The 26,004-nt window shown below is 25.9% G+C and overlaps 16 protein-coding genes and 25 non-coding genes across 41 annotated transcripts; 40 read left to right on the plus strand and 1 right to left on the minus strand. All coding sequences in view use genetic code 4, as the record gives it.

Moving 5' to 3' along the window:
- Nucleotides 1-71: 71 nt before the first annotated feature.
- HMPREF1120_11000 (NADH-ubiquinone dehydrogenase subunit 4L) lies at nucleotides 72-341 on the plus strand (the record flags this gene model as incomplete). Its single annotated transcript has 1 exon — nucleotides 72-341. The coding sequence occupies one exon, from the start codon at nucleotides 72-74 to the stop codon at nucleotides 339-341; it is 270 nt and encodes an 89-aa protein (XP_009161797.1).
- Nucleotides 341-2,341, plus strand: HMPREF1120_11001 (NADH dehydrogenase subunit 5; the record flags this gene model as incomplete). Its single annotated transcript has 1 exon — nucleotides 341-2,341. The coding sequence occupies one exon, from the start codon at nucleotides 341-343 to the stop codon at nucleotides 2,339-2,341; it is 2,001 nt and encodes a 666-aa protein (XP_009161798.1).
- Nucleotides 2,342-3,276: 935 nt separating this feature from the next.
- On the plus strand, nucleotides 3,277-4,350 carry HMPREF1120_11002 (NADH-ubiquinone dehydrogenase subunit 1; the record flags this gene model as incomplete). The annotated part of the gene is made up of 1 exon: nucleotides 3,277-4,350. One exon carries the CDS (start codon nucleotides 3,277-3,279, stop codon nucleotides 4,348-4,350), a length of 1,074 nt encoding a protein of 357 aa, XP_009161799.1.
- Nucleotides 4,351-4,404: 54 nt separating this feature from the next.
- HMPREF1120_11016 lies at nucleotides 4,405-4,475 on the plus strand. The gene has a single exon. It is a non-coding gene; the product is annotated as a tRNA-Arg (tRNA).
- A 179-nt stretch (nucleotides 4,476-4,654) lies between these two features.
- Nucleotides 4,655-6,271, plus strand: HMPREF1120_11003 (NADH dehydrogenase subunit 2; the record flags this gene model as incomplete). The annotated part of the gene is made up of 1 exon: nucleotides 4,655-6,271. The coding sequence occupies one exon, from the start codon at nucleotides 4,655-4,657 to the stop codon at nucleotides 6,269-6,271; it is 1,617 nt and encodes a 538-aa protein (XP_009161800.1).
- A 29-nt stretch (nucleotides 6,272-6,300) lies between these two features.
- On the plus strand, nucleotides 6,301-7,110 carry HMPREF1120_11004 (cytochrome c oxidase subunit 3; the record flags this gene model as incomplete). The annotated part of the gene is made up of 1 exon: nucleotides 6,301-7,110. The coding sequence occupies one exon, from the start codon at nucleotides 6,301-6,303 to the stop codon at nucleotides 7,108-7,110; it is 810 nt and encodes a 269-aa protein (XP_009161801.1).
- A 67-nt stretch (nucleotides 7,111-7,177) lies between these two features.
- On the plus strand, nucleotides 7,178-7,402 carry HMPREF1120_11005 (ATP synthase subunit 9; the record flags this gene model as incomplete). Its single annotated transcript has 1 exon — nucleotides 7,178-7,402. The coding sequence occupies one exon, from the start codon at nucleotides 7,178-7,180 to the stop codon at nucleotides 7,400-7,402; it is 225 nt and encodes a 74-aa protein (XP_009161802.1).
- A 400-nt stretch (nucleotides 7,403-7,802) lies between these two features.
- Nucleotides 7,803-9,035, plus strand: HMPREF1120_11006 (cytochrome b; the record flags this gene model as incomplete). The annotated part of the gene is made up of 1 exon: nucleotides 7,803-9,035. The coding sequence occupies one exon, from the start codon at nucleotides 7,803-7,805 to the stop codon at nucleotides 9,033-9,035; it is 1,233 nt and encodes a 410-aa protein (XP_009161803.1).
- An 895-nt stretch (nucleotides 9,036-9,930) lies between these two features.
- On the plus strand, nucleotides 9,931-10,338 carry HMPREF1120_11007 (NADH-ubiquinone dehydrogenase sububit 3; the record flags this gene model as incomplete). Its single annotated transcript has 1 exon — nucleotides 9,931-10,338. The coding sequence occupies one exon, from the start codon at nucleotides 9,931-9,933 to the stop codon at nucleotides 10,336-10,338; it is 408 nt and encodes a 135-aa protein (XP_009161804.1).
- Nucleotides 10,339-11,997: 1,659 nt separating this feature from the next.
- Nucleotides 11,998-12,231, minus strand: HMPREF1120_11008 (uncharacterized protein; the record flags this gene model as incomplete). The annotated part of the gene is made up of 1 exon: nucleotides 11,998-12,231. The coding sequence occupies one exon, from the start codon at nucleotides 12,229-12,231 to the stop codon at nucleotides 11,998-12,000; it is 234 nt and encodes a 77-aa protein (XP_009161805.1).
- An 856-nt stretch (nucleotides 12,232-13,087) lies between these two features.
- Nucleotides 13,088-14,284, plus strand: HMPREF1120_11009 (ribosomal protein S5; the record flags this gene model as incomplete). Its single annotated transcript has 1 exon — nucleotides 13,088-14,284. One exon carries the CDS (start codon nucleotides 13,088-13,090, stop codon nucleotides 14,282-14,284), a length of 1,197 nt encoding a protein of 398 aa, XP_009161806.1.
- Nucleotides 14,285-14,888: 604 nt separating this feature from the next.
- Nucleotides 14,889-14,959, plus strand: HMPREF1120_11017. Its single transcript has one exon. It is a non-coding gene; the product is annotated as a tRNA-Thr (tRNA).
- A 2-nt stretch (nucleotides 14,960-14,961) lies between these two features.
- HMPREF1120_11018 lies at nucleotides 14,962-15,034 on the plus strand. The gene has a single exon. It is a non-coding gene; the product is annotated as a tRNA-Glu (tRNA).
- Nucleotides 15,035-15,037: 3 nt separating this feature from the next.
- Nucleotides 15,038-15,107, plus strand: HMPREF1120_11019. The gene has a single exon. It is a non-coding gene; the product is annotated as a tRNA-Met (tRNA).
- Nucleotides 15,108-15,117: 10 nt separating this feature from the next.
- Nucleotides 15,118-15,189, plus strand: HMPREF1120_11020. Its single transcript has one exon. It is a non-coding gene; the product is annotated as a tRNA-Val (tRNA).
- A 75-nt stretch (nucleotides 15,190-15,264) lies between these two features.
- HMPREF1120_11021 lies at nucleotides 15,265-15,335 on the plus strand. The gene has a single exon. It is a non-coding gene; the product is annotated as a tRNA-His (tRNA).
- A 7-nt stretch (nucleotides 15,336-15,342) lies between these two features.
- On the plus strand, nucleotides 15,343-15,414 carry HMPREF1120_11022. The gene has a single exon. It is a non-coding gene; the product is annotated as a tRNA-Asn (tRNA).
- A 21-nt stretch (nucleotides 15,415-15,435) lies between these two features.
- HMPREF1120_11023 lies at nucleotides 15,436-15,507 on the plus strand. Its single transcript has one exon. It is a non-coding gene; the product is annotated as a tRNA-Met (tRNA).
- Nucleotides 15,508-15,688: 181 nt separating this feature from the next.
- Nucleotides 15,689-15,770, plus strand: HMPREF1120_11024. The gene has a single exon. It is a non-coding gene; the product is annotated as a tRNA-Leu (tRNA).
- A 23-nt stretch (nucleotides 15,771-15,793) lies between these two features.
- HMPREF1120_11025 lies at nucleotides 15,794-15,865 on the plus strand. Its single transcript has one exon. It is a non-coding gene; the product is annotated as a tRNA-Ala (tRNA).
- A 177-nt stretch (nucleotides 15,866-16,042) lies between these two features.
- On the plus strand, nucleotides 16,043-16,115 carry HMPREF1120_11026. The gene has a single exon. It is a non-coding gene; the product is annotated as a tRNA-Phe (tRNA).
- Nucleotides 16,116-16,119: 4 nt separating this feature from the next.
- On the plus strand, nucleotides 16,120-16,203 carry HMPREF1120_11027. The gene has a single exon. It is a non-coding gene; the product is annotated as a tRNA-Leu (tRNA).
- A 24-nt stretch (nucleotides 16,204-16,227) lies between these two features.
- Nucleotides 16,228-16,300, plus strand: HMPREF1120_11028. The gene has a single exon. It is a non-coding gene; the product is annotated as a tRNA-Gln (tRNA).
- A 280-nt stretch (nucleotides 16,301-16,580) lies between these two features.
- On the plus strand, nucleotides 16,581-18,176 carry HMPREF1120_11010 (cytochrome c oxidase subunit 1; the record flags this gene model as incomplete). The annotated part of the gene is made up of 1 exon: nucleotides 16,581-18,176. The coding sequence occupies one exon, from the start codon at nucleotides 16,581-16,583 to the stop codon at nucleotides 18,174-18,176; it is 1,596 nt and encodes a 531-aa protein (XP_009161807.1).
- A 304-nt stretch (nucleotides 18,177-18,480) lies between these two features.
- HMPREF1120_11029 lies at nucleotides 18,481-18,550 on the plus strand. Its single transcript has one exon. It is a non-coding gene; the product is annotated as a tRNA-Cys (tRNA).
- A 58-nt stretch (nucleotides 18,551-18,608) lies between these two features.
- HMPREF1120_11011 (ATP synthase subunit 8) lies at nucleotides 18,609-18,779 on the plus strand (the record flags this gene model as incomplete). The annotated part of the gene is made up of 1 exon: nucleotides 18,609-18,779. The coding sequence occupies one exon, from the start codon at nucleotides 18,609-18,611 to the stop codon at nucleotides 18,777-18,779; it is 171 nt and encodes a 56-aa protein (XP_009161808.1).
- Nucleotides 18,780-18,966: 187 nt separating this feature from the next.
- HMPREF1120_11012 (ATP synthase subunit 6) lies at nucleotides 18,967-19,743 on the plus strand (the record flags this gene model as incomplete). The annotated part of the gene is made up of 1 exon: nucleotides 18,967-19,743. The coding sequence occupies one exon, from the start codon at nucleotides 18,967-18,969 to the stop codon at nucleotides 19,741-19,743; it is 777 nt and encodes a 258-aa protein (XP_009161809.1).
- A 1,880-nt stretch (nucleotides 19,744-21,623) lies between these two features.
- Nucleotides 21,624-22,166, plus strand: HMPREF1120_11013 (NADH-ubiquinone dehydrogenase subunit 6; the record flags this gene model as incomplete). The annotated part of the gene is made up of 1 exon: nucleotides 21,624-22,166. The coding sequence occupies one exon, from the start codon at nucleotides 21,624-21,626 to the stop codon at nucleotides 22,164-22,166; it is 543 nt and encodes a 180-aa protein (XP_009161810.1).
- Nucleotides 22,167-22,189: 23 nt separating this feature from the next.
- HMPREF1120_11030 lies at nucleotides 22,190-22,262 on the plus strand. The gene has a single exon. It is a non-coding gene; the product is annotated as a tRNA-Lys (tRNA).
- A 22-nt stretch (nucleotides 22,263-22,284) lies between these two features.
- Nucleotides 22,285-22,369, plus strand: HMPREF1120_11031. The gene has a single exon. It is a non-coding gene; the product is annotated as a tRNA-Tyr (tRNA).
- Nucleotides 22,370-22,371: 2 nt separating this feature from the next.
- HMPREF1120_11032 lies at nucleotides 22,372-22,442 on the plus strand. Its single transcript has one exon. It is a non-coding gene; the product is annotated as a tRNA-Arg (tRNA).
- Nucleotides 22,443-22,446: 4 nt separating this feature from the next.
- On the plus strand, nucleotides 22,447-22,519 carry HMPREF1120_11033. Its single transcript has one exon. It is a non-coding gene; the product is annotated as a tRNA-Met (tRNA).
- Nucleotides 22,520-22,521: 2 nt separating this feature from the next.
- On the plus strand, nucleotides 22,522-22,594 carry HMPREF1120_11034. Its single transcript has one exon. It is a non-coding gene; the product is annotated as a tRNA-Pro (tRNA).
- Nucleotides 22,595-22,643: 49 nt separating this feature from the next.
- HMPREF1120_11035 lies at nucleotides 22,644-22,715 on the plus strand. Its single transcript has one exon. It is a non-coding gene; the product is annotated as a tRNA-Gly (tRNA).
- Nucleotides 22,716-22,728: 13 nt separating this feature from the next.
- On the plus strand, nucleotides 22,729-22,802 carry HMPREF1120_11036. Its single transcript has one exon. It is a non-coding gene; the product is annotated as a tRNA-Asp (tRNA).
- Nucleotides 22,803-22,825: 23 nt separating this feature from the next.
- Nucleotides 22,826-22,905, plus strand: HMPREF1120_11037. Its single transcript has one exon. It is a non-coding gene; the product is annotated as a tRNA-Ser (tRNA).
- Nucleotides 22,906-22,964: 59 nt separating this feature from the next.
- Nucleotides 22,965-23,036, plus strand: HMPREF1120_11038. The gene has a single exon. It is a non-coding gene; the product is annotated as a tRNA-Sec (tRNA).
- A 33-nt stretch (nucleotides 23,037-23,069) lies between these two features.
- Nucleotides 23,070-23,141, plus strand: HMPREF1120_11039. Its single transcript has one exon. It is a non-coding gene; the product is annotated as a tRNA-Ile (tRNA).
- Nucleotides 23,142-23,191: 50 nt separating this feature from the next.
- On the plus strand, nucleotides 23,192-23,276 carry HMPREF1120_11040. The gene has a single exon. It is a non-coding gene; the product is annotated as a tRNA-Ser (tRNA).
- Nucleotides 23,277-23,382: 106 nt separating this feature from the next.
- Nucleotides 23,383-24,855, plus strand: HMPREF1120_11014 (NADH-ubiquinone dehydrogenase subunit 4; the record flags this gene model as incomplete). Its single annotated transcript has 1 exon — nucleotides 23,383-24,855. The coding sequence occupies one exon, from the start codon at nucleotides 23,383-23,385 to the stop codon at nucleotides 24,853-24,855; it is 1,473 nt and encodes a 490-aa protein (XP_009161811.1).
- Nucleotides 24,856-25,148: 293 nt separating this feature from the next.
- On the plus strand, nucleotides 25,149-25,886 carry HMPREF1120_11015 (cytochrome c oxidase subunit 2; the record flags this gene model as incomplete). The annotated part of the gene is made up of 1 exon: nucleotides 25,149-25,886. One exon carries the CDS (start codon nucleotides 25,149-25,151, stop codon nucleotides 25,884-25,886), a length of 738 nt encoding a protein of 245 aa, XP_009161812.1.
- Between the last annotated feature and the right edge of the window lie 118 nt (nucleotides 25,887-26,004).

Below are 26,004 nucleotides of genomic sequence, written 5' to 3' on the forward strand. Positions count from 1 at the left end.
TTTATATATAGTATAATATATAAATAAAATTTTCAGCTATGCAAATCCATAATTTAATCTAATAATATTAAATGAGTTTTTCACTAATTTTGTTTTTAATTGGAGTATTAGGTTTCGTTTTAAACAGAAAAAATATAATACTAATGCTTATTTCAATTGAAATAATGTTATTATCAATTACATTCTTAATATTGATAAGTTCATTAAGCTTTGATGATATATTAGGTCAAACTTTTTCTATATATATAATAGCTATAGCAGGTGCAGAATCAGCAATAGGATTAGGTATATTGGTAGCATTTTATAGATTAAGAGGAAGTATAGCAATAGAATATAAATAATGTATCTAGCTTTAATTATATTACCAATATTAGGTTCAATAGTTTCCGGATTTTTTGGTAGAAAAGTCGGTGTTAGCGGATCACATATAATAACATGTACATGTGTAATGACAACAACAATTTTAGCAATCTTTGCTTTTATAGAAGTAGGATTGAATCAATCATCAACTACTATAGATTTATTTAGATGAATAGATGCAGAATCTTTAAATGTAAAATGAGCATTTAATTTTGATTCATTAACAGTATCTATGTTAATACCAGTATTAATAGTATCATCTTTAGTACATCTATATTCAATAGGGTATATGAGCCATGACCCTCACAATCAAAGATTTTTCAGTTATTTAAGTTTATTCACTTTTATGATGATTATCTTAGTAACGGCAGATAATTTTTTACTAATGTTTGTCGGTTGAGAAGGTGTGGGTGTATGTTCATATTTACTAGTTAGTTTCTGATTTACAAGAATAGCGGCAAATCAAAGTTCATTGTCAGCATTTTTAACAAATAGAGTAGGTGATTGTTTTTTAACTATAGGTATGTTTGCAATATTATGATCATTTGGTAATTTAGATTATAATACAGTTTTTTCTTTAGCTCCATACTATAGTGAAAATGTTGTTATTATTATCGGTATTTGTTTATTAATTGGTGCTATGGCTAAAAGTTCTCAAGTAGGTTTACATGTTTGATTACCTATGGCGATGGAAGGTCCTACTCCAGTTTCAGCTCTTATACATGCAGCAACTATGGTTACTGCTGGTGTATATTTATTAATGAGAGTTTCTCCATTAATAGAATATAGTTCCTTAGTATTATTATTGTGTCTATGATTAGGAGCAATTACAACTGTGTTTAGTTCTCTTATAGGTTTATTTCAACAAGATATAAAAAAAGTTATAGCTTATTCAACTATGAGTCAATTAGGTATGATGGTTATAGCTATTGGTTTATCTTCATATAATATAGCATTATTCCATTTAGTTAATCATGCTTTTTATAAAGGTCTATTATTTTTAGGTGCAGGTGCAGTAATTCATGCTGTTGCAGATAACCAAGACTTTAGAAAATATGGTGGTTTAATTTCTTATTTACCTCTTACTTATTCAGTTATGTTAATAGCTTCTCTTAGTTTAGTTGCCTTTCCTTTTATGACAGGTTTCTACTCTAAAGATTTTATAATTGAATCTGCTTTTGGTAAATACTATATATCTAGCATAATTGTTTATTATATAGCCGTTATAGGTGCAATGTTTACTACACTTTATTCAGTTAAAGTTTTATACTTAACTTTCTTAACTAACCCTAACGGACCTTTAGTTAATTATAAATCACACGGTGCTCATGAAGGTGATATATATATGAGTTTACCTTTAATTATATTAGCTATATTTTCTATATTTTTTGGTTATATTACTAAAGATATTTTTATAGGTTTAGGTTCAGATTTTTTTTCAGATAATAGTTTATTTATACATCCTAAACACGAAATTATGTTAGATACAGAATTTGCTGTACCTACAATCTATAAATTATTACCTTTATTTTTTACTATTACACTAAGTATTCTGTCTATAATTTTTACTGAGTTTTATCCTAAATTAGTTATTAAATTTAAATTATCTAAATTAGGTTATAATATATTTAGCTTTTTCAATCAACGTTTCTTAGTAGAAATGTACTATAATAAATATATTTCAGGTCTTATTTTAGATTTAGGTGCTCAAACTACAAAGATTATGGACAAAGGATCAGTAGAAAACTTTGGACCTTATGGTTTAGAAAAAAAAATTACAGATATAAGTAAATCTATTAATATTTTAAGTACAGGTGTTGTTACATCCTATGCTTTATATATATTAGTTGGTCTTATTTTTTACATATCTATTTTATACTTAACAAATAATATTGATGATTCTTTATTATTTATTGTTATTATATTTACAATCCTTAACACTAAAGATTTTAAAGGAGAGGAAGTAAAAAAGTACTTTTAGAAAAGACCGATATGGTTTTAAAAAATCTAATACACAAGGGAAAAATTTATATTAATTTTATTAATATTTTTAGTTGTATATTATTAATATCATTCAACCTTATTTTGTACTTTAATTTTTCTAATGTATTATTTAAGGATTTTATTTTAATAGCACTATTTTTTTATATTCTAAAAAAATTGTTAGTTCTTATGTTTATTCTTGCTATAAAACATGATGATATTAAGGATAGTGAGACTCTATTTAAAAGAATAATTTATAGTTTATTACCTTTCGGGTTTATATTATCTGAAATAGGTATTATTGTTTTTGATATTTATATGCAATCTTCTTTAGGTAAACGTATGTTTGATGCAAATGTATCTGTTTTTGAAGCTTATCGTTCATATCATTTAAGAGATTATTTTAATTATTTAAATGCACAATATAGAGAATATTGTAGATTAGAACGATCAGGACAAAGAGATTTAAATGAGGATCTTTCTAATGTAATTACAAAAGTTAGAAGAGATAGAGATCCAGAAAGAACACTTACTCTTACTGATATTTTTGCAGTTAAGCGTATGGGTTCTATTGAAGGTTATAATAACGAAATCTCTAGAGTACTTAAAGGTTTATCTAACGGAGATTCTATTGGCCGTCGTAATTATCCTACATACTCTTGAGCATCTAGATCTGGACCATGACGTCAAGTTGCAAATGAATTAGAATTAGTTAATAATATAAATATCGCTGAAAAACAAACAAGAACAATTAGAGCAAGAATGAGAATAGAAAATGTGCTAAATTAATTATGTGTATTATTTGTTTTAAACCGTATCGGTCTTAAAATAAAAAAAAAATTATACTTGTATATAAGCAATTTATGAAATTCCATTAGAATTTATAACAATTTAAAAATATTTATAATATGGAATATAGATATATATATAAATATGATTTGATTAATACCTATATTAGAAGTTGTGTTAGTTATAGTACCAGCTTTATTAGTAGTAGCATTTACAACTATAGCAGAAAGAAAAACAATGGCAAGTATGCAACGTAGATTAGGACCTAATATAGTTGGATACTATGGTTTATTACAAGCATTTGCCGATGCATTAAAATTATTATTAAAAGAATATGTAGGTCCAACACAAGCTAATTTGATATTATTCTTTTTAGGACCTATTATAACATTAATATTTGCTTTACTAGGTTATGCAGTGATACCTTATGGACCTGGTTTATCTGTAGGAGATTTAGGCTTAGGTATTTTATATATGTTAGCAGTTTCATCTTTATCTACTTATGGTATTTTATTAGCAGGTTGATCAGCTAATTCTAAATATTCTTTTTTAGGATCTTTAAGAAGTACAGCACAATTAATTAGTTATGAATTAATATTGAGTTCAGCTATACTATTAGTTGTTTTATTAACTGGTAATTTAAATTTAACTGTTAATGTCGAAGCACAAAAAATAGTATTTTTTGTTTTACCATTATTACCAGTATTTATAATATTCTTTATTGGATCAATAGCAGAAACTAATAGAGCTCCTTTTGACTTAGCTGAAGCAGAATCTGAATTAGTTTCAGGTTTTATGACAGAACATTCTGCAGCAATATTTGTATTCTTCTTTTTAGCTGAATATGCAAGTATTGTTTTAATATGTATATTTTCAAGTATTTTATTTTTGGGTGGTTATTTAACATTTTTTTCATTTGATTCTTTAATTAATATCCTGTACTTTTTTAATATTGAATTATATTTAGCTGAAAATAGTTTAAATATATTCTCTATTTTATTTCAAGGTTTAATATATAGTTTAAGTTTAGGTTTAAAATCATCATTACTTATATTTATTTTTATTTGAGTAAGAGCATCATTTCCTAGAATACGTTTCGATCAATTAATGTCTTATTGTTGAACTATATTATTACCTATTATTATTGGATTTATTATATTACTACCTTGTATAGTTTATAATTTATCTTTAATACCTAGTAATTTTTACTTAATTTAATTTATTAAAGCTTAATCTTTAATTTATAATAAAAATAAAAAAATATTATTATAAGGTGAATTAATTTAATGGAAAAATTATGTGCTACGGACACATTAATATAGGTTCAAATCCTATATTCACTATTTACAAAGTTTTTACGTTTTTTCATTAAATATTGCGTATTATTTTTAATTAATATATTTAAAATACTTTGTAAACAAACCATTTAAAAATTTAATTTTTTAAATAATTTAAAAATAAAAAAGATAACATAATTGATAAGATAAATCACTAGACTAATACATAAAATAAAAATTAAAACATGATATTAACATTTCTATTATTATTATTATTCTCTAATGGTTTAAGCAACAGACCAGATACATCAATTTTATACAGTCGTATAGGTATATTAATAATATTTTATAGTTTAATATCTACATATACAACATTATATATAACATATTTAGATAAAGGAATAGGGTTATATGGAGGATTATTTAATATAACAGCTGTAACACAAGTATTCCAAATATTTATATTAATAGTATGTGGTATTATATTATCTATGACAAGTTTTTATCCAAGAAAAAGATATATAGGAGATTCTACTTCTATGATAGATACATTATTTAAAAAAGTAAAACAATATGTAAATATAATAAATAAAGTATCTGAGCAATTCACAATAATAGAATATGCATTAATAATAATATTCCTTATAAGTGGTGCATCATTATTATTAGCTAGCGGAGATTTAGGATCTATATATTTATGTATAGAATTACAAAGTTTTAGTTTATATATAATCTCATCAATGCACAGAAATTCAGAGTCTTCAACTGGATCTGCTTTAACATATTTTTTATTAGGTGGTTTAGCTTCATGTTTTATATTACTAGGTATAGGATTAATATATGCAAATTCAGGTTTAACTAATCTAGATGGTATATATTCTATTATTTCAGATTCAGAGAAATATATAAACTATTCTACATGATATGTGCATAGTTACGTATTTTATAGTTTATTATTAATATCAGTAGGGTTTTTATTTAAAATAGGAGCTGCACCATTTCATTGATGATCACCTGATGTATATGATGGTGTTCCAACAATAGTGACAGTTTTAATAGCATTAATGGGGAAAATAGCAATATTAGTATTACTTTTAGAATTAGTACAATATACTAGTAGTCTATTACATTCAGCTATACAATATTATTCATGAACAACTAGTTTATCTATAAGTTGTTTTTTATCTTTAATAATTGGAACAGTTTTAGGTTTAACACAAACAAGAATAAAAAGATTATTAGCATATAGTACTATATCACATATAGGATTTATGTTATTAGCTCTTATTGTACATAGTATTGATTCATACCAGGCATATATATTTTATATAATTCAATATATTATAACAAATTTAAATGCTTTTTTAATAATAATTGCAATAGGTTTTAGTTTATATTTATATTATACAAATATATCTGAATATAATAATTTACCAGAAAAAAATAATAGTCCGATACAATTAATAAGTCAATTAAAAGGTTATTTTTCTATTAATCCTGTATTAGCTCTATGTTTAGCTATTACTATGTTTTCATTTGCAGGATTACCACCTTTAATTGGATTTTTTGGAAAACAGATGGTGTTAACAACAGCATTAGATAATAATAAAACAATCTTAGTATTAATAGGGGTTTTAACAAGTGTTATAGGAGCAGTATATTATTTAACAATAGTTAAAACTATATATTTTGATAAATCACAATATGAAAAAACTTACATGTACTTAGATGTATCTATATCTAATATTTTTTCTATAACACTAAGTATAATAAATTTAGGTGTAGTTAGTTTTATACTAATACCAGATGAATTATTAAATCTATGTAATCTATTATCCATAATAACATATTCAATTAGTTAAATTCTTATTAGAGAATAAAATATTTATACTTGACTTATTTAGTGCGTAGTAATTTTCAAGCTCATCCATACCATTTAGTTTCTCCTAGTCCTTGACCATTAAATACTAGTATATCATTATTAACTCTAACACTTAGTGCCGTATTAGCTTTTCAAAATTTTAGCTTTGGTATTAATAATTTATTCATTGCTTTATTAACTTTAATCTTATCAATGTCTTTATGATTTAGAGATATAATTTCAGAAGGAACTTATTTAGGAAATCATACTTTAGCTGTTCAAAAAGGACTAAATATGGGAGTAGCTTTATTTATAGCTTCTGAAGCTTTATTTTTCTTAGCTATTTTTTGAGCATTTTTCCATAGTGCTTTATCTCCTACAGTAGAATTAGGTGCAAAATGACCACCAATGGGTATAGAATCTATAAATCCTTTCGAATTACCTTTATTAAATACTATTATTCTATTATCTTCAGGTGTTACAATAACTTATTCACACCATTCTTTAATACAAGGTAATAGAAGTGGAGCTTTATACGGGTGTGTTTATACTATTATTTTAGCTACAATATTTACTATTTTCCAAGGTATTGAGTATACAGTATCATCATTTACTATATCAGATGGTACATATGGATCATGTTTTTATTTTGGAACAGGTTTCCATGGATTACATGTTATGGTTGGTACAGCATTTTTAGCCGTAGGTTTTTGAAGAATGTTAGCTTACCATTTAACTGAAAATCATCATCTTGGTTTTGAATCAGCTATATTATACTGACATTTCGTTGATGTTGTATGATTATTTTTATATATTTCTGTTTATTATTGAGGTTCATAATAAGACCTTATAAAAATTTTAAGTTTATTTGTTTAGATTCTGTATCAGACTCTAATTTTTTTCTCTCTTGATTCAAGCTGCAAAAATAATAGGAACAGGTTTAGCTACTACAGGTTTAATTGGTGCAGGTGTAGGAATTGGTGTAGTATTTGGTGCTTTAATTATAGGTGTATCTAGAAATCCATCTTTAAGAGGACAATTATTCTCATATGCTATACTTGGTTTCGCATTCTCTGAAGCCACAGGATTATTTGCATTAATGATGGCATTCTTATTACTATATGTAGCCTAATTAATCTAAAAAAAGATAATTTTTCGAGTTAATAAAATTTATTTTTATTACTCCACATAGTAATAATTTATAATAAAAACCATTGATTATAAATTAAAATATATTAATAATTTATAAGAGGTAAAAGTCTAATAAATTAATGTATATAATATATATATATATATTTATATATATATATAATTCATATTATAGTAAAAAAAAATACGTATAATAATAATTAAAGAAGATAAATAATAAAACTAATTTATCTAGACTAACATTTAAACTATAATATGGATAAAATAAAAACTAAAAAAAGCAACATACTACTAATTTCAAATTTTATATTTAAACATTTACTATAAATATAAAATTAACAATTTGCTTAATAAATATTAGCCTAAAAAAAAGTAAGAAATAAATGAGAATTTTAAAAAGCCATCCACTTTTAAGAATGGTGAATTCATATTTAATTGATTCACCCCAACCATCTAATATAAGTTACTTATGAAATTTTGGATCATTATTAGCTCTTTGTTTAATAATACAAATTATAACAGGTGTTACATTAGGTATGCATTATACACCTAATGTTTTAGAAGCTTTTGACTCTGTAGAACATATTATGAGAGATGTAAATAATGGATGATTAGTGCGTTATTTACATTCAAATACAGCTTCAGCCTTCTTTTTTTTAGTATATCTACATATAGGTAGAGGATTATATTATGGATCATATAAAGCACCAAGAACTTTAGTGTGAACTATAGGAACAGTAATCTTTATACTAATGATGGCTACAGCTTTTTTAGGTTATGTTTTACCTTACGGTCAAATGTCTTTATGAGGTGCTACAGTTATTACAAATTTAATGAGTGCAATACCTTGAATTGGACAAGACATAGTTGAATTTATTTGAGGTGGATTTAGTGTTAATAATGCAACATTAAATAGATTTTTTGCATTACATTTTGTATTACCTTTTGTATTAGCTGCATTAGCACTAATGCATTTAATAGCATTACACGATACTAGCGGATCAGGTAATCCTTTAGGTGTTTCAGGAAATATAGATAGAATACCATTTGCACCATATTACATATTTAAAGATTTAATAACAATATTTTTATTTTTTATAGGGTTATCTATATTCGTATTTTTCATGCCTAATGTTTTAGGTGATAGTGAAAATTATGTTATGGCTAATCCAATGCAAACACCACCAGCTATTGTACCAGAATGATATCTTTTACCATTCTATGCTATATTAAGATCTATACCTAATAAATTATTAGGTGTTATAGCTATGTTTGCTGCAATTTTAGCTTTATTAGTTTTACCATTTTCAGATTTATCAAAATTAAGAGGTCTACAATTTAGACCTTTAAGTAAAATAGCTTTCTTTATTTTTGTTGCAAATTTCTTAATATTAATGCAATTAGGAGCAAAACATGTTGAATCTCCATTTATAGAATTTGGACAAATTTCAACTGCTTTATATTTTTCATACTTTGTTATAATAGTTCCATTTATAACAGTATTAGAAAACAGTTTAATGGATTTAGCTACATCAGAGATAGAAACAACAGGTGGAAATGATGATAGATTAAATAAAGTGATACATTGGAAGGGGAAGCAAGGAACTAATATCTAGAAATTTTTCTACAACTAGACCATTAAAAGCGGACCCTGTAACGGCAGGATTAGCTATGGCAGCACCACCTGGAATATCAATGGATTTGTATGTAGCTTATCTTACTGTATTAGTTGTTGTTACTGTTATAGGTAGCTTGTGAAGTGAAGGAAATATAGAGGAACCAGTTAATACAATTATTTTAGGAGAAGAATACTTAATGCAAATTGAGGATATTATTAGTTATTTGACACCAGAGCGTATTAATCAATTATATCTTCATAATTCAGGTGTAATCCAGAACAATACTAATTTTTATATAGACATGTTAAGAAACATGTCTATTGCACACGAAAGAGTCTGAGAAAACTCAGCTGATTTAATTGAAGAATTAAATATAGAAACATTTCCTCATTTTAATCAATTAAGTAATTTACTTGAACTTTGAAGAGATCGAGGTAATGAATTAGTAGATACACTTAGACTAGTAGAAAGAACAGCGGCTATACCTATAGATCAAAGTGTTTACCCACGAACTTGATTTGAAGAAAATACAGCCGAAATAGGTAGAACCTTAGGACATTATGTAATGGCAAATGCGGGTAATTTATATAATCCTGATATAGATTTAAGTAGTATTAGTAGTCGAAGTTCTAATAACAACCAACAAAACAATAGTGATCAAAGTTCTGATAACAACGAACAAAACAATAGTGATCAAAGTTCTGATATGGATTTAGATAGTGATAGTAATCAAGATTAGTTTAGGTAATTATTAAAAAAAAAATTATAAATCTACGATAATTCCAATTTTTTTAATTTTCAAGTTGCATTTAAGGATTAAATTTATTAAATTTTATAAATTTACATATTTACTACATTTTTTACTTCAAATAATAATTAAAACAAATAGAGAATGACAAGTTTAACATTTTTTTTTATATTTATACCTATATTAGCTTTAATATTGTTAGGATTAAATATCTTATTATCTCCTCATAATCCTTATCAAGAGAAAAATAGTGCTTTTGAATGTGGATTTCATTCATTTTTGGGTCAGAATAGAACACAATTTAGTATATCATTTTTCATATTTGCACTTTTATTTTTACTATTTGATTTAGAAATATTATTAGTATATCCTTATATAGTAAGTGCATATACTAATGGTGTATATGGATTAATAATAATGTTAGTATTTTTCTTAGTATTAACATTAGGTTTTGTATTTGAATTAGGAAAAAATGCATTAAAAATAGATAGTAGACAAGGAAATAATCTACAATTAAAAAATTGAAAACAAATAGTATATATTAATAAATAATTAGATTAAAAAGGAATATAATCTAATAATAGTCAGTTTTAAGACTACTTAAATTAAAAAGATGATATAAGTCTAGTATAAAAATTATATTTTTTTTGATATATTTATCAAAAGTATAAAAAGAGATTATTATGAATAAATTGCTATAAACCAAAGAATTTACTAAGAGAAATCTTATAAATAAACAAGGTGAACGGAAAAATCTAAATAACCTTAGGAAAATAAATCAAACGAGATTCTACATATAATGAGAAGTAAGGTAGAATAGCCTGTAATAAAAATAAGTAAAATGGAATATCTGTTTGAATAAAGGGGAACCTTCCTCTAAGGCTAAATATGGTATTATACGCAATAGTGAATAGTCCCGTGAGGGAATTTATTTAATAGTAATTTTATAAGCAGCTCAAGTGAAATTTAAATAAATAACAAGAGCGTACCTTTTGCATAATGGGTCAGCAAGTTAATTTTAGATGCAAGAATAAATATTACATTAAATTAATGTAATAAAGTTCCTAGAGAAATCGATTATGAAAAAATGAGAAAGTATCTAAAATTAGACCCGGAGGCTAGTGATCTTACCATTATCAGGATTATAAAGGTCCGAACAGGTTATCGTTGTAAAGATATCTGAAGAATAGTGGTAAGTTAGTGAAAGACAAAACTGACTAGCTGAGCTGGTTTTCCGCGAAACCTATATTAGTAGGTAGTTTAAGTAACATCTTAGCAGGTACAGAACTGTGATCTCGGTCAAAATATTTATTTTGTTAAAGCAAAATAAATTTGTATATATCGGGGAATCGTGAAGATTTTATCGGAGAGTATTTGCACTCGGAAGGGTTAAGATGAATATTAAAAAATCGGACATAGTACGATAAGGTTGTATGTCAAAAGGGAAACAGCCCAGAACAAGAGTTAATAAGGTTCCAAAATTATTATTAAGTGAAATTAAGGATGTATCTTTGAATACGATCAATTAATAGGCTTGGAAGCGGCCATTTTTTAATGATCTCGTAACAGAGCATTGATTTTTAAGAAGATCACACCGAAAATATAACGGATCTAAATAATATACCGAAACCTTGTCCATATATAGTTTTATATAAAAAATATATATGGGGTAGCGGAACATTGGATAAATTTAAGACTTATTCTTTTTAAGATTAAAAAATTAAATAATCCAAGCGATAATGCTGACATGAGTAACGAAAAAGATAAATCTCGCCTTAAGCTTATGGTATTTAATTAAAACGGCTTCTAAGCATAATTAATTTTTTTAAATAATGCGATGAAATTTTTAACAAAACTAATTAAAGTTAAATTAGTTCAGGAAAATAAAAACAACCGTACCTAGATACTAACACAAGTAAGCTAGTAGAGTATACGAAGGCGTTTGAGCAAACAATCATTAAGGAACTCGGCAAATTGACTCACGTAACTTCGGGATAAGGTGTACCATTCCTATCAAGTATAAGCATATATTGTTAAAAGTAAACAGGTTTAAACCTGTTTATTTTAATATATGTTTAAACCTAGGAAGAGGAAGCATGGAATAGTGTTGTACGACTGTTTATTTAAAACAGAGCACTCTGCTAAGATAAAAATCGAAATATTGAGTGTGATGTCTGCCCGGTGTCGGCTGGGTAACAGATTTGCTTAAAATTAAAAAGTTAGGCTTTGAAGAAAACCCCGACAAACGGCGGCCTTACCTATGAGGGTCCTAAGGTAGCGGAATACCCTGGCCGTTAAATGCGGTCTTGCATGAATGATGTAACGATACAACAGCTGTCTCGATGATTGGCTCAGTGAAATTGGAATAGCAGTGCAGATACTGCTTACCTCTAGATAGACGAGAAGACCCTTTGCAGCTTTACTGTTACTAATTTTGATTGAAATATGAGAATTCCAAGTGTATAAGGTAGTTACCTTTAAAAATTTAATTTTTTAAAGGCTTTTAACAACCATGAGACACCTTTATTTACTCTATTTCATTCGATTGATTGGAAGACAGTTTATGCGGGGCACAGATCCCATAAAAAGTACCTGGGTATATCCAAAATTCTATTAGTAAAATTAGCACGTTAAGTGCTAAAATAATACGGAATATATTCCGTATTATTTTATTTTTAATTTGTTATTTATTATTTATAATTTATTCAGTTACTATTATTTTAAATATATTTATATTTTTTATTTAAGTAAGATTTTGACTATATGGTGAATAGTTGTATAAAAAATTTTAAAAAAATTAGAATTTTTTAATTGTAGTATGTAAATACTATGATATTTAATTATACTGTTAAAGTTTAATGGCTTAATCTTGCTTTACTGTTAGACCTACAAGTCCATCAGTCGCGTAAGCGGGGCATAAGATCGCAAGATACTGAAAGGAAAGGTCTTGTATTTTTGAAAAAGTTACGCTAGGGATTTTTTTATTAGTCCCCCAATATTTATAAATATTGGTAATTATGTGGATAAATTTCAAAAAACACTATAATTTTATAGTTAATTTGAAGCGAAACTTATTTTCGAATAAGAACGTTCAACGACTAAATATTGATATATTAATTAAAAATCCACCATAAACATATATGTATATATATAGACAATAATAATTAATATATATTTATATTAATGAAATAGATTTAAAATATTAAACAATAAATATTTGAATTAAAATATAATGAAATTAATATCTGTTATAAAAAAAACAAACATAAATAGACCTTATTTTTTTGACAACTTAGATACTATAAAACATTTTCCTTCTTCTGTAAGGAATTGAGATAATAGTATTTTTTCATATAATAAAAATACTTTACCTTTAATACCTAACATAAGTAAATTAGCATTAAAAATAATTAGAAATTATTTTTATTTGTATAATAAAAATGTTGAACGTAAATTAAGAAGAAAAGCTTTAGCGCTAAGATTTAGAAAAATATCTACAAGTAGAATTTTTCTAAGTAAAGGTGAGTTTAAGCACACAAATAATAAAGTAATAATTACTTTATATATCTATAATAGACAAAAAAATAATTATTTATTAAAATTAAAAAAAAGATATTTAAAAAATTTTTTTAAAAAAACATTTAGTTTTAAAAAAATGTTAGATATCACTTCTCTAAAAGAAAATAGATTAGCTAATAGACTAATTCTATTAAAAAAATTAAGAAAAATTAATACCAAAGGTTTTGAAGCCTTAGAAAGAATTAATATGTTTAGACCTAATATTTTAAAAATTTTAAGAGAATTAAATGAGAAAAATGAAATAAACAAATTTTTAGCTATAAGTAAATATGTTAATAAATTTTACAAAAAACTTATTAAAAAATCCTATAGAAAGTTAATTATATATATGTATTACAAACAATTAATTTATATAAATAAATCTAAATTTAATTATACTTATTTACAATATCTTAAAAATAAATTACAGCTTTTATTTAATAAAAATATTGAATTTAACTTTATTAACTTAAAATATTTTTATTTAAATAGTAATATACTTTCTGAATCTTTATTATTAAAAATTACAAGAAATAGAAGAGGTTTATCAAAATTTTTAAAAAAAATAGAACAGAAAGTAAAAATACAAAAAAAAAGAGTAGTAATAGGTGAATTAATTGAAAAAAAAAATTTAAATATTAAACCTTATTTTGATAATAAAAATTTATTAGAAAGTTATATAATTAATAATCTTAAGTATAAACATATTACTGGTTTTAGATTAGAAGCAAAAGGTAGATTAAATAAAAGATATACTGCATCTAGATCTTTACAAAAAGTTAAATATAAAGGAAATTTATTAAATTTTGATTCTTCTTATAAAGGTCTATCATCTGTATTATTAAAAGGTAATTTAAATTCAAATTTACAATACACAAAATTAAATTCTAAATCTCGTATAGGTTCTTTTGGTATAAAAGGTTGAGTTAGTGGAAATTAACATAAAATAACTATACAATTATATATATACATATATTTATATGAAAACATAGTCTGAACCATATTGAAAAATGTGGATAAAAAAAATTTTTTTTTTATTTTATAACAAATTGAACAGGCTAATGAGCGCAAGAGAGTACAAATTGAGTGCGCGGTTTGGCACCTCGATGTCGGCTTAGCTCATCCTCATGAACGCAGGAATCATGAAGGGTTCGACTGTTCGTCGATTAAAGAGCTACATGAGTTGGGTTTAATACGTCGTGAGACAGTATGGTTTCTATCTTCTAGAGGAATTTTGAGTAAAATAAAGATAGCCCCTTTGTACGAAAGGAATTGGGTATATTGACCTATAGTTTACTTGTTGTTTATTAATTCTGTATTTTAACTAAAATACCTTTAATGATTAATAGGCATGGCAAGAAAGCCACGTCAGTGAAAGATAAGAGCTGAAAGCATATAAGCACGAAACTTACTTTATTATACTCATATATACGTAATAAAACATTACGTATTAGGCTTTAGCTGTACGGATTTTAAAGTCTTTAGGCATAAAGTACTAATAATTATATTTTACTAAAATATACAACTATCTATTTTTTTTTTAAGCCTGGTTAGCATAAAAGTAATGTTACCGTTTTGTAATCGGTAGAAGTAAGTGCAATACTTACACTAGGCTAAGACCCAGTGGTCAAGTTGGTTAAGACATAACATTTTCACTGTTAAAACGAGAGTTCAAATCTCTTCTGGGTTAAACGCGGGTTGGTGTAATAGTTAACATTTTCGGCTCATGACCGAAAGATTGAGGTGCAAATCCTCAGTCCGCATATTATTAAAGAGAAATTAGCTCAGTGGTAGAGCAGTCGTTTTACACGCGAATGGTCAGGTGTTCGACTCACTTATTTCTCAATATTTTTAATAAACAAATTAATTAATTAATAAGTAGGTTAAACTTTATATCTCTTATATAAGCTATATATAAAGGTGGATATAGTTTAAGGGTAAAACAACTATTTGTGGCATAGTTTATCCTTGTTCAAATCAGGGTATCCTCCCATAAATGCCTTTATAGCTCAATGGTAGAGCAATATACTGTTAATATATCGGTTAGATGTTCGAATCATCTTAAAGGCGTACTATCTTTTATAGGATTTAAAGGCTATAGCTTAATGGTAAAGCTAACTGCTCATGACAGTTAAGATGAGTGTTCAAATCACTCTGGCCTTACTAGGCTTAAATTTGAAATTAAATTATAGGTATATTTGTTTTAAATATAAACTAAAATTATAAGTATAAATTTAATAACTAAATTACTCCTACTTATTGTTATTATAAAAAGACATATATTTAATAACTTAGAAAAAAAAAAGATTCAAAACGATTTATTACATTATAATTAAATCTAAATATCCGAATGCTGGAATTGGTAGACAGGACGAACTTAAGCTTCGTTGATATTAATCGTAAACGTTCAAATCGTTTTTCGGATACAATATATATTAGTCTTAAAAAAGGGGGTATAGTTTAATTGGTAAAACAGCGAGTTTGCAATTCGTCATTTTAGGTTCGATTCCTGATATCTCCATATTGTATAGAATATAAACAATATTTTGTAAAAATATTGTTAAATTTCTACTAGTAAATATATATATATTATACCTAGTATAAGTTAATAGATAAACTCTAAAGGAATTGTGTCAGTTAAAATCTTACTGATCAGTTTAATTAAATATATTTATACAAATTTATTAAATTTAAAAAAGCTCGAGAAGCTCAATTGGTTGAGCGGAACACTGAAGATGTTTAGGTTATAAGTTCAAGTCTTATCTCGAGCAACAAATGGGTGTGCTGAAATTTGGTAACCAGGTTCCGCTTAGGACGGAATAGTGAATAACTTTACAAGTTCAAGTCTTGTCACCTATATTTCTTGTTTATTCAGGCAAGTTCTATGTTGTCGACTAATAGGCAAGTCATAAATTTTTGGTATTTATTATTGAGTGTTCGAATCGCTCCAACATAGTTTAAAATATTTGATACTTAACTAAATATTTATAATAGTTAAGTAGTATGATTTTGTAATATAATAAATTATTTGTAACTGATTATTGTAATCATAAGCAAAGAGTAAAAGAATTTTTTTATATATAATAAGGTGATATAAATTATATATGGAAAATTTTAAAAACTCAAATAAAAATTAAAAATAAAGTATGAAAAGTATATTAAGAAGTTATTCTACAGAAGCAGCATCTAAAGCTTCACAATCAGGATTTAACCTAAGTTCAATTACACAAATAACTATGTGAAAAGAAAGATGATTTTTATCATGTAATGCTAAAGATATAGGTACATTATATTTAATGTTTGCTGTGTTTGCAGGTTTAGCTGGTACAGCTTTTTCAGTCTTAATTAGATTAGAATTATCAGGACCAGGTGTACAATACATAGCAGATAATCAATTATATAATAGTATAATTACAGCTCATGCTATAGTTATGATCTTCTTTATGGTTATGCCTGCTTTAATAGGAGGTTTTGGTAATTTTTTATTACCTTTATTAGTAGGAGGTCCAGATATGGCATTTCCTAGATTAAACAATATAAGTTTTTGATTATTAATACCTAGTTTTGCATTATTTTTATTTGCAGGTATGATAGAAAATGGAGTAGGTACAGGATGAACTCTTTATCCACCTCTATCCGGTTTACAAAGTCATAGTGGACCTAGTGTAGATTTAGCAATATTTGCTTTACATATTTCAGGTATAAGTAGTTTACTTGGAGCTATGAACTTTATTACAACAGTATTAAATATGAGAAGTCCTGGTATAAGACTACATAAATTAGCTTTATTTGGATGAGCAGTATTAATAACAGCTGTATTATTATTATTATCTTTACCTGTTTTAGCCGGAGGTCTTACAATGGTGTTAACAGATAGAAATTTTAATACATCATTCTTTGAAGTAGCAGGTGGTGGAGACCCTATATTATACCAACATCTTTTCTGATTTTTTGGTCATCCAGAAGTTTATATATTAATTATACCAGGTTTTGGTATAATAAGTACTACTATATCAACAGGTTCAAATAAAAACGTATTTGGTTATTTAGGTATGGTTTATGCTATGATGTCTATTGGAGTATTAGGTTTTGTAGTTTGAAGCCATCATATGTATACAGTTGGTTTAGATGTTGATACAAGAGCTTACTTCACAGCCGCTACTTTAATAATAGCTGTACCTACTGGTATTAAAATATTCAGTTGATTAGCTACTGTTTATGGTGGAACTATCTACTTAACACCTCCAATGTTATTTGCATTAGGGTTTGTAGTTATGTTCACTATAGGTGGGTTAAGTGGTGTTGTTTTAGCTAATGCATCTCTTGATATTGCATTCCACGATACTTACTATGTTGTAGCCCATTTCCATTATGTATTATCTTTAGGTGCAGTATTTGCATTATTTAGTGGATGATATTTCTGAATACCAAAAATAACTGGTTTAAAATATAATTTATTAGCAGGAAAAGTACATTTCTTTATATTATTTATTGGTGTTAACCTTACATTCTTCCCACAACACTTTTTAGGTTTACAAGGTATGCCAAGAAGAATTAGTGATTATCCTGATGCATTTGCTGGATGAAATCTAGTAAGTAGTTTTGGATCTATAGTAAGTGTAGTTGCTACTTTCTTATTCTTATATATAGTTTATGCACAATTAGTTGAAGGTGAAGTAGCATCAAGATATCCTTGAATAACACCAGAATTCTATTCTGATTTATTCCAAATATTATTTAATAGAAATTATAATTCTTTAGAATGATCTCTACAAAGTCCACCTAAACCTCATGCATTTGTAAGCTTACCTTTACAAAGTACAACATTATAATTTAATTTACATTTATTACCATTTTGTAAATCAAGTTACATAACTTATTCTACTATTAGTTATAATAATATATCTATTTTCAAAATATATATTACTAAGATTTGTTTGTTTATTTACAAAGTTTATAATAATAATATTTAAGTATTCGTCTAAAATGTTATTTTTTCAACTACATTTATTGAAAAATAAAAAAAAAAAATTAAAAGATTATTGCGATAATTGGTAAATTTTATCAATTTTAAGAAATAATCTTGAATGTTGTCATCTTAATCAGTTTTAAGGTTTTAATATGATAATATTATCGGGATAAGTTGCAAATGGTTTTGCCAATTGATTGCAGATCTTTATGTTGGGGTTCGATTCCTCCTTATCCCTAAAAAATTTTATTTTAGTATAATAGATTCGTATTGTAATATTTAAAAAACGTATATTATGCCTCAATTAGTGCCATTTTTTTTTGTAAATCAAGTTACATATAATTTCTTACTATTAGTTATAATAATATATCTATTTTCAAAATATATATTACCAAGATTTGTACGTTTATTCAGAACTCGTGTTTTTTTAAAAACATTAGAATCTAATAAAAATACAACAGCTTAATTTATAGAATTTTTTTTTTTCTAAGAATTTCTTAGAAAAAAAGTCAGATTGAAACTTATATTTAGATTTAAATCTAAGTTTTATTTGGCGGTATTCTTTATATAATATTACTATGAGTAATAATAATAATAAAAATTATTATACAAATATAAAACTAAATTTCACTTACAAACAATAAAAAACATAAATATATAATTTGACATATTTAAATCAAAGTCCTTTAGACCAATTTACAATAAGAAACTTATTTAGTATAAAAGCAGACATATTAGGTAATATACATTTATCTTTAACAAATATAGGTTTATATTTAATAATAACAACTATAATAATTTTCATGTTATATTTATTAGCAACTAACTATAATATAGTTACACCAAATAATTGATCATTATCAGTAGAATCAATTTATGCAACTGTATTTAGTATTGTAGTAAACCAAATAAATGCAAAAAAAGGTCAAATGTTTTTCCCGTTAATTTCTGCATTATTTATATACATATTAATAAATAATTTAGTAGGTATGGTACCTTATAGTTTTGCACCAACATCACATTTTATATTAACATTCTCTATAAGTTTCACAATAGTTATAGGGGCTACAATTTTAGGATTCCAAATACATTCATTAAAATTCTTTTCATTATTAGTACCATCTGGTTGTCCTTTAGGTTTACTTCCTCTACTAGTATTAATAGAATTTATTTCATATCTATCTAGAAATATATCATTGGGATTAAGATTAGGTGCAAATATATTAAGTGGTCACATGCTTTTAAATATATTAGGTGGATTTACATATAATATAATGAAAAAAGGTATTATATATTTCATTTTAGGTCTGGTTCCATTATTATTTATACTAGCATTTTCAGTATTAGAAGTAGGAATTGCATTTATCCAAGCACAAGTTTTTGTAGTATTATCTGCATCTTATATTAAAGATAGCTTAGATTTACATTAAAAAAAAAATAACGAAAATAAATAGGAAAAATGATATATATGATTGTTTTATATACAAAATAGAAAAGTTAGAGCTAATTAGATATATATTAATATATAAATAATAAAGGTAAAAGTCTTTTTTACAAGAAGAAAATAAATATTTTAAAAATAAATATCGGGCAAAACAATATATATTTAGCTGTATTTAGGATTTGTATATTTGGACAAGAACTAGCTTACATGAAACCTAAGGTATATAGAAAAAAGAAAGATAATATAAGTCTAGTATAAATTACTTATACTAAGTTAATTAGAGTTTGATGATGGCTCTGAATGAACGCTATCCAAATGCTTGACACATGCTAATCGAACGTCTAATTAAATATAAATTTAATAATTATTAAATTTATATTTAATATGAAGTGGTGTACAGGTGAGTAAAAGGTATTCTAACTACCTTAAAGTAAGGAAGAAAAAATCCCTTATAATTCAAAAAAGAAAAATAAAAATTCGCTTTAAGATGTTAGTAAATATCCCGGAGGAGTAGTAGAGAAAATCTAGCTCAAGATCCGGTAGTCGAGACTGAAAGGTCGATCGACCACACTGGGCCTGAAAAAAGCCCAGGGCATAATTGCACAGCAGTGGGGAATATTGGTCAATAGCCAAACGGCTGAACCAGCAACTTGGAAGAACGAAAAATGATTAAGTCATATAAAGTTCTAGATAAAATAAAGAGAATGACTATTTTTTATCTATAAGTCTTGACCAAATTACGTGCCAGCAGTCGCGGTAATACGTAGAAGACTAGTGTTATTCATCTTTAATCGGTATAAAGGGTACCTAGACAGAATACCAAGCTATTTTAGGAACTAGTATTCTAGAGTTTTATGTAGGAATATACGAATTACCAGAGGAGAGTCAAAATTTTATGATACTGGTAGGACGGGTAACGGCGAAGGCTATATTCTAAGTAAAAACTGACGTTGAGGGACGAAGCCTTGGGCAGCGATAAGGATTAGATACCCTAGTAGTCCTTGGAGACAATGATGAGTGCCATAAACTAGAATGATTTAGTTTATAAACGAAAGTGTAAGCACTCCACCTCATGACTAAGGCGGAAATGCACAAATTGAAATCATTAGACCGTTTCTGAAACCAGTAGTGAAGTATGTTATTTAATTCGATGATCCGCGAATAACCTTACCACGTTTTGAATAATATTATAAATATTACAAGCGCTGCACGGCTGTCTTCAGTTAATGTCGTGAGATTTTGGTTAATTCCTTTAATTAACGAAAACCCTTGCTTTACTTGTTTTTAAAGTATTTTTCCATAAAGGGAAAAAGTAATAGGGACCAAGACAAGTCATCATGGCCTTAATAACGTGGGCTATAGACGTGCCACATATACCTCTACAAAGGGATGCAATATTGCAAAATGGAGCTAATCCCATAAAATTGGATATAACTAATCGTGAATTGTAGTCTGAAATTCGACTACATGAATACGGAATTACTAGTAATCGTGAATCACCACGTCACGGTGAATTTTATCTCAGATGGGTACTAACTACTCGTCAGGCGCTGAAAGAAGTGTGCGCAATAAGTTTGGTTGCATATCTTTTCTTTTTTTACTTAAATAGTTGTAAATTTCTAGATATGCGATTTTCGTATGCGTGACTTCGATTGGTGTTAAGTCGAAATATGGTTCGTGTAATGGAAATTGCACGGGATGTATTATCCTTAAAATTTAAATATATTTTTATATTTGGTAGATTTTTAATCTACATCACACTCAATGGTTTTATATGTTGGTTCGATTCCAACAGAGAATTTATTAGTTTTAATTCTTTTTAAGATTATTTTTGCTTTTATATTGAATACTTATCTATACCCTGAAATTTTTAACGGTTTTTCAGTTGTATTCCTAGATTTTTTTATTATTTTATCTATACTAGCTGGTATATTTACAATTATTAGTAAAAATCCAATAGTATCAGTTTTACACTTAATAATGCTATTTTCATGTATTTCATGTTATTTAATCTTTCTAGGTATCAAATTTATAGGATTGTCTTATCTTTTAGTTTATGTTGGTGCTGTATCTATTTTATTTTTATTTATATTAATGCTTATTAATATTAGAGTTTCAGAACTTATAAGTAACACTAATAATAATATACCTTTAGCCATTTTGGCTATTTTAGCTTTATTTATACCATATAATAATTTAACTACAGACACAAAAACTAATTTTTATCCTGTAGATATTTTTTTCGTTTCTTCTAATAATTGAGATAGTAATTTAGTTGATATAACTGATATTACTAGTATCGGTAATGTTATGTATACTAACTATTCTATATGATTACTAATTACCTCTATTATTTTATTATTAGCTATGGTAGGTTCTATAGTTATAACTATTAAACAAAAATATTAATAAAGAAAAGTAATAAAGGAAAGGAGGCTTTAGTTTAATTGGTAGAACATACGACTTTTAATCGTTATTATGAGGGTTCAAGCCCCTTAGGCCTTAATAAGAAAAAAACATCAAAAAAAGGAGAGTTCCTTTATTGGTAAGAAGGGTTGAGCTGTAAACTCAATAGTTATTTGCTTTTAAGAGTTCGAATCTCTTCTCTCCTAGTTTCTTATTAGCTTAATGGTAAAGCATAATACTTCTAATATTTAGATCTAAGTTCGAATCTTAGATAAGAATATAAACCAGGATAGTTTAATTGGTTAGAACTTTAATTTCATGCATTAACGATGGGAATTCAAATTTCCCTTCTGGTACACGGGCTAGAGCCTGGTTGGTTTGGCGCCTCATTTGGGTTGAGGATCTTCTAAGTTCGAATCTTAGTAGCCCGAAACCTCTTTAAATATATTAATCTTAATATATTTATTTACTTGGTAATTAACGGCTATATGTTAATTGGTAGACCCGTCGTCTTCCAAACGAAGAGTGTCAGTTCGAGTCTGACTGGCCGTATTAATAGTAAAAAGAATTAGTAATCTTAATTGGTAAAGTGTTTCCTTGTCGAGGAAAAGGATGCCGGGTCGAAGCCGGCCTAATTCGTGTTTTTTTTATAAAAAAATAAAGGAAAAGTCGCCATTGGTAGGGTAAGATATTTGCTAAATATTGTGCGTTGCACCTGGATGTTCAAATCATTCCTTTTCCGAACAAAAACTAAATAATTTTAGTTAATAAGAGTAAAAACTAATTAAAATTTTACTTAATAAGAGTATAGTTTAATTGGCAAAATAAGAAGCTTCAAACTTCCTGTTTTCAGTTCAAATCTGAATGCTCTTGTTTATATATATATATATATTTATAATATATATAGGTTCCTTAGCTTAAATGGTAAAGCGTATTCTTGATAAGGATGTGTTCGATGTTCAATTCATCGAGGAATCATAGTTATTTAGTTTTTTAACTATATAATTATAATTTAAAAAAACGTTTAAAGAGAATTGGCTGAGTGGTTTAAAGCGGTAAGCTTGAAACTTATTTGATTAAAAAATCACATCCGTTCGAATCGGATATTCTCTGTAGTTATAAAAAGTATGTTACTTATTATTCTAAACTTATAACATATTAATTGTTATAAATTTAGAATAAATTATATGTAGTAAAAATCTGTATAATTTTTTTTTTTATGTTATTATTAAGTTTAGTTTTACTTCCTATTTTTGGTATATTTTTAATATTTTCATATTTTTCGTATGATTTACATGAAAATACTAAAGCAATAAAAATCTTAGGTCTTACAGTTACAATGGTGGAATTAATTATCTCATTAATAATATGATTATTATTTGATAATAGTAATAAATACTTTCAATTTGTACAAGAACATTATATAATAGGTTATTATGATTTTTATTTAGGTATAGATGGTTTATCTATATATTTTATACTATTAACAACATTAATAATGCCTATTGCTATAATATCTAATTGAAAATCCATAGATAATAAAGTAAAATACTTTATATCAATAATTTTATTATTAGAAACATTATTGTTAATGATTTTTTTAGTATTAGATATATTAATGTTTTATATCTTTTTCGAAAGTATTTTAGCTCCTTTGTTTATATTTATAGGTTTATTTGGATCAAGTGCTAAAATAAGAGCAAGTTTTTACTTCTTTTTATATACATTTTTAGGTTCATTATTTATGCTATTATCTATTGTAACTATGCAATCTTTAATAGGTTGTACTGATTTTAATGTTTTAACAAAAACAAATTTTGTTTATATAACACAGGTATTTATTTTTATTGGAATATTTATAGCTTTTGCTGTTAAAACACCAACTATTTATTTAAATAGCTGATTGTTAAGAGCTCATGTTGAATCACCATTATCTGGTAGTATAATATTAGCGGCTATAGTATTGAAATTAAGTTTATATGGTGTTTTTAGATTAATATTACCTTTAGTACCTAAAGCATTTTTATATTATACATATATTGTATTCCTAATAGCTGTATTAACTATAATATATGCTAGCCTTAGTACACTTAGAACTATTGATGTTAAAGAATTAATTGCTTATTCTTCTGTTTCACACGCTGCTGTTTATTTAGCTGGTATATTTAGTAATACTTTACAAGGTATACAAGGGGGTATAGCTTTAGGGTTAGCTCACGGTTTTGTATCATCAGGTTTATTTATTTCAGCTGGTGGTGTATTATATGATAGATCAGGTACTAGATTGATAACTTATTATAGAGGTATAGCTCAAATAATGCCTATATTTTCTATATTATTTTTCATTTTATCTCTAGGTAATTGTGGTGTACCTCTAACATTAAATTTTGTAGGAGAGTTCATGTCTATTTACGGAGTATTCGAAAGATTACCTATTGCTGGTGTTTTAGCTTCATCATCTATTATTTTCTCCGCCGCCTATACTATTTTTATGTTTAATAGAATAGGTTTTGCAGGATCTATCTTCTTTAAATATTGATCTCAATATTTACCAGATATAAATAGAAGAGAATTTTTTATGCTTATAGTATTAGTTTTATTTACTGTTATATTAGGTATATATCCTTCTATTATTTTAGATGGTTTACATTACTATACATACTATTTATTATATAGTATACATATATCATAATTTTTCATATTAGATTTAATGATTATCTCATTTAGCTTAATTTATAAAAAATTAATAATTTTATTAATTTTTTATCTTAATGTAGTTTACTAATTAAAATTTTAAGTAAAAAAAAAATAGTTTTAATTAAGAAGTTGGAATATGAAGATATGTATATTATATACAATTTTACATTTAACATATTGCATATTATTTTTGGCTAATATATTAATAATATTTTATTTCCAGTGGAAAAAACACAAAATTCTATACAAATTATTTTAGAAGAAAGAGTATATAATACAAATGAAAGTATATTTGTAACTCATAATGATACACCTGAGCCATGAGGAGTTTTTTTTCAAGATAATGCAACACCTCAAATGGAAGGACTAGAAGAATTACATAATAACATTATGTTTTATTTAGCAATTATATTATTTTCAGTAACTTGAATGATGATATCAATTATTATAAATTTTAAAAATAAAAAAATATCAAATAAATATATAAATCATGGAACATTAGTAGAATTAATATGAACTATTACTCCTGCTTTAATATTAATATTAATTGCATTTCCATCATTTAAATTACTATATTTAATGGATGAAGTAATAGATCCATCTTTAGTAATATATGGAGAGGGTCATCAATGATACTGAAGTTATCAATATCCAGATTTTATAAACGATGATGAAGAATCAATAGAATTTGATTCATATATCGTACCTGAAAGTGATTTAGAATTAGGACAATTGAGAATGTTAGAAGTAGATAATAGAGTTATAATGCCAGAATTAACACATACAAGATTTGTTGTGGGAGGTGCTGATGTAATACATTCATTTGCTGTACCATCCTTAGGTATAAAATGTGATGCATATCCTGGTAGATTAAATCAATCATCTATTTATTTAAATAGAGAAGGTACTTTCTATGGACAATGTTCAGAAATATGTGGTATTTTACACAGTTCTATGCCAATTTCAATACAATGTGTTTCTTTAGTAAAATTCTTATACTGATTATACGATCAAATTGAAGGTTAAATCTGTTATTAGGCTTTTATCTATAACAACTAACCCATAATATTTATAGGTATATTACCTAATAAAAGTTTTTTTTACTTTTATTATATATAGGTTATTAACAAATATATAATAATAA

The sequence above is a fragment of the mitochondrial genome of Exophiala dermatitidis (assembly GCF_000230625.1).
Source record: "Exophiala dermatitidis NIH/UT8656 mitochondrion, whole genome shotgun sequence".
In the NCBI taxonomy this organism is placed as follows: domain Eukaryota; kingdom Fungi; phylum Ascomycota; class Eurotiomycetes; order Chaetothyriales; family Herpotrichiellaceae; genus Exophiala; species Exophiala dermatitidis.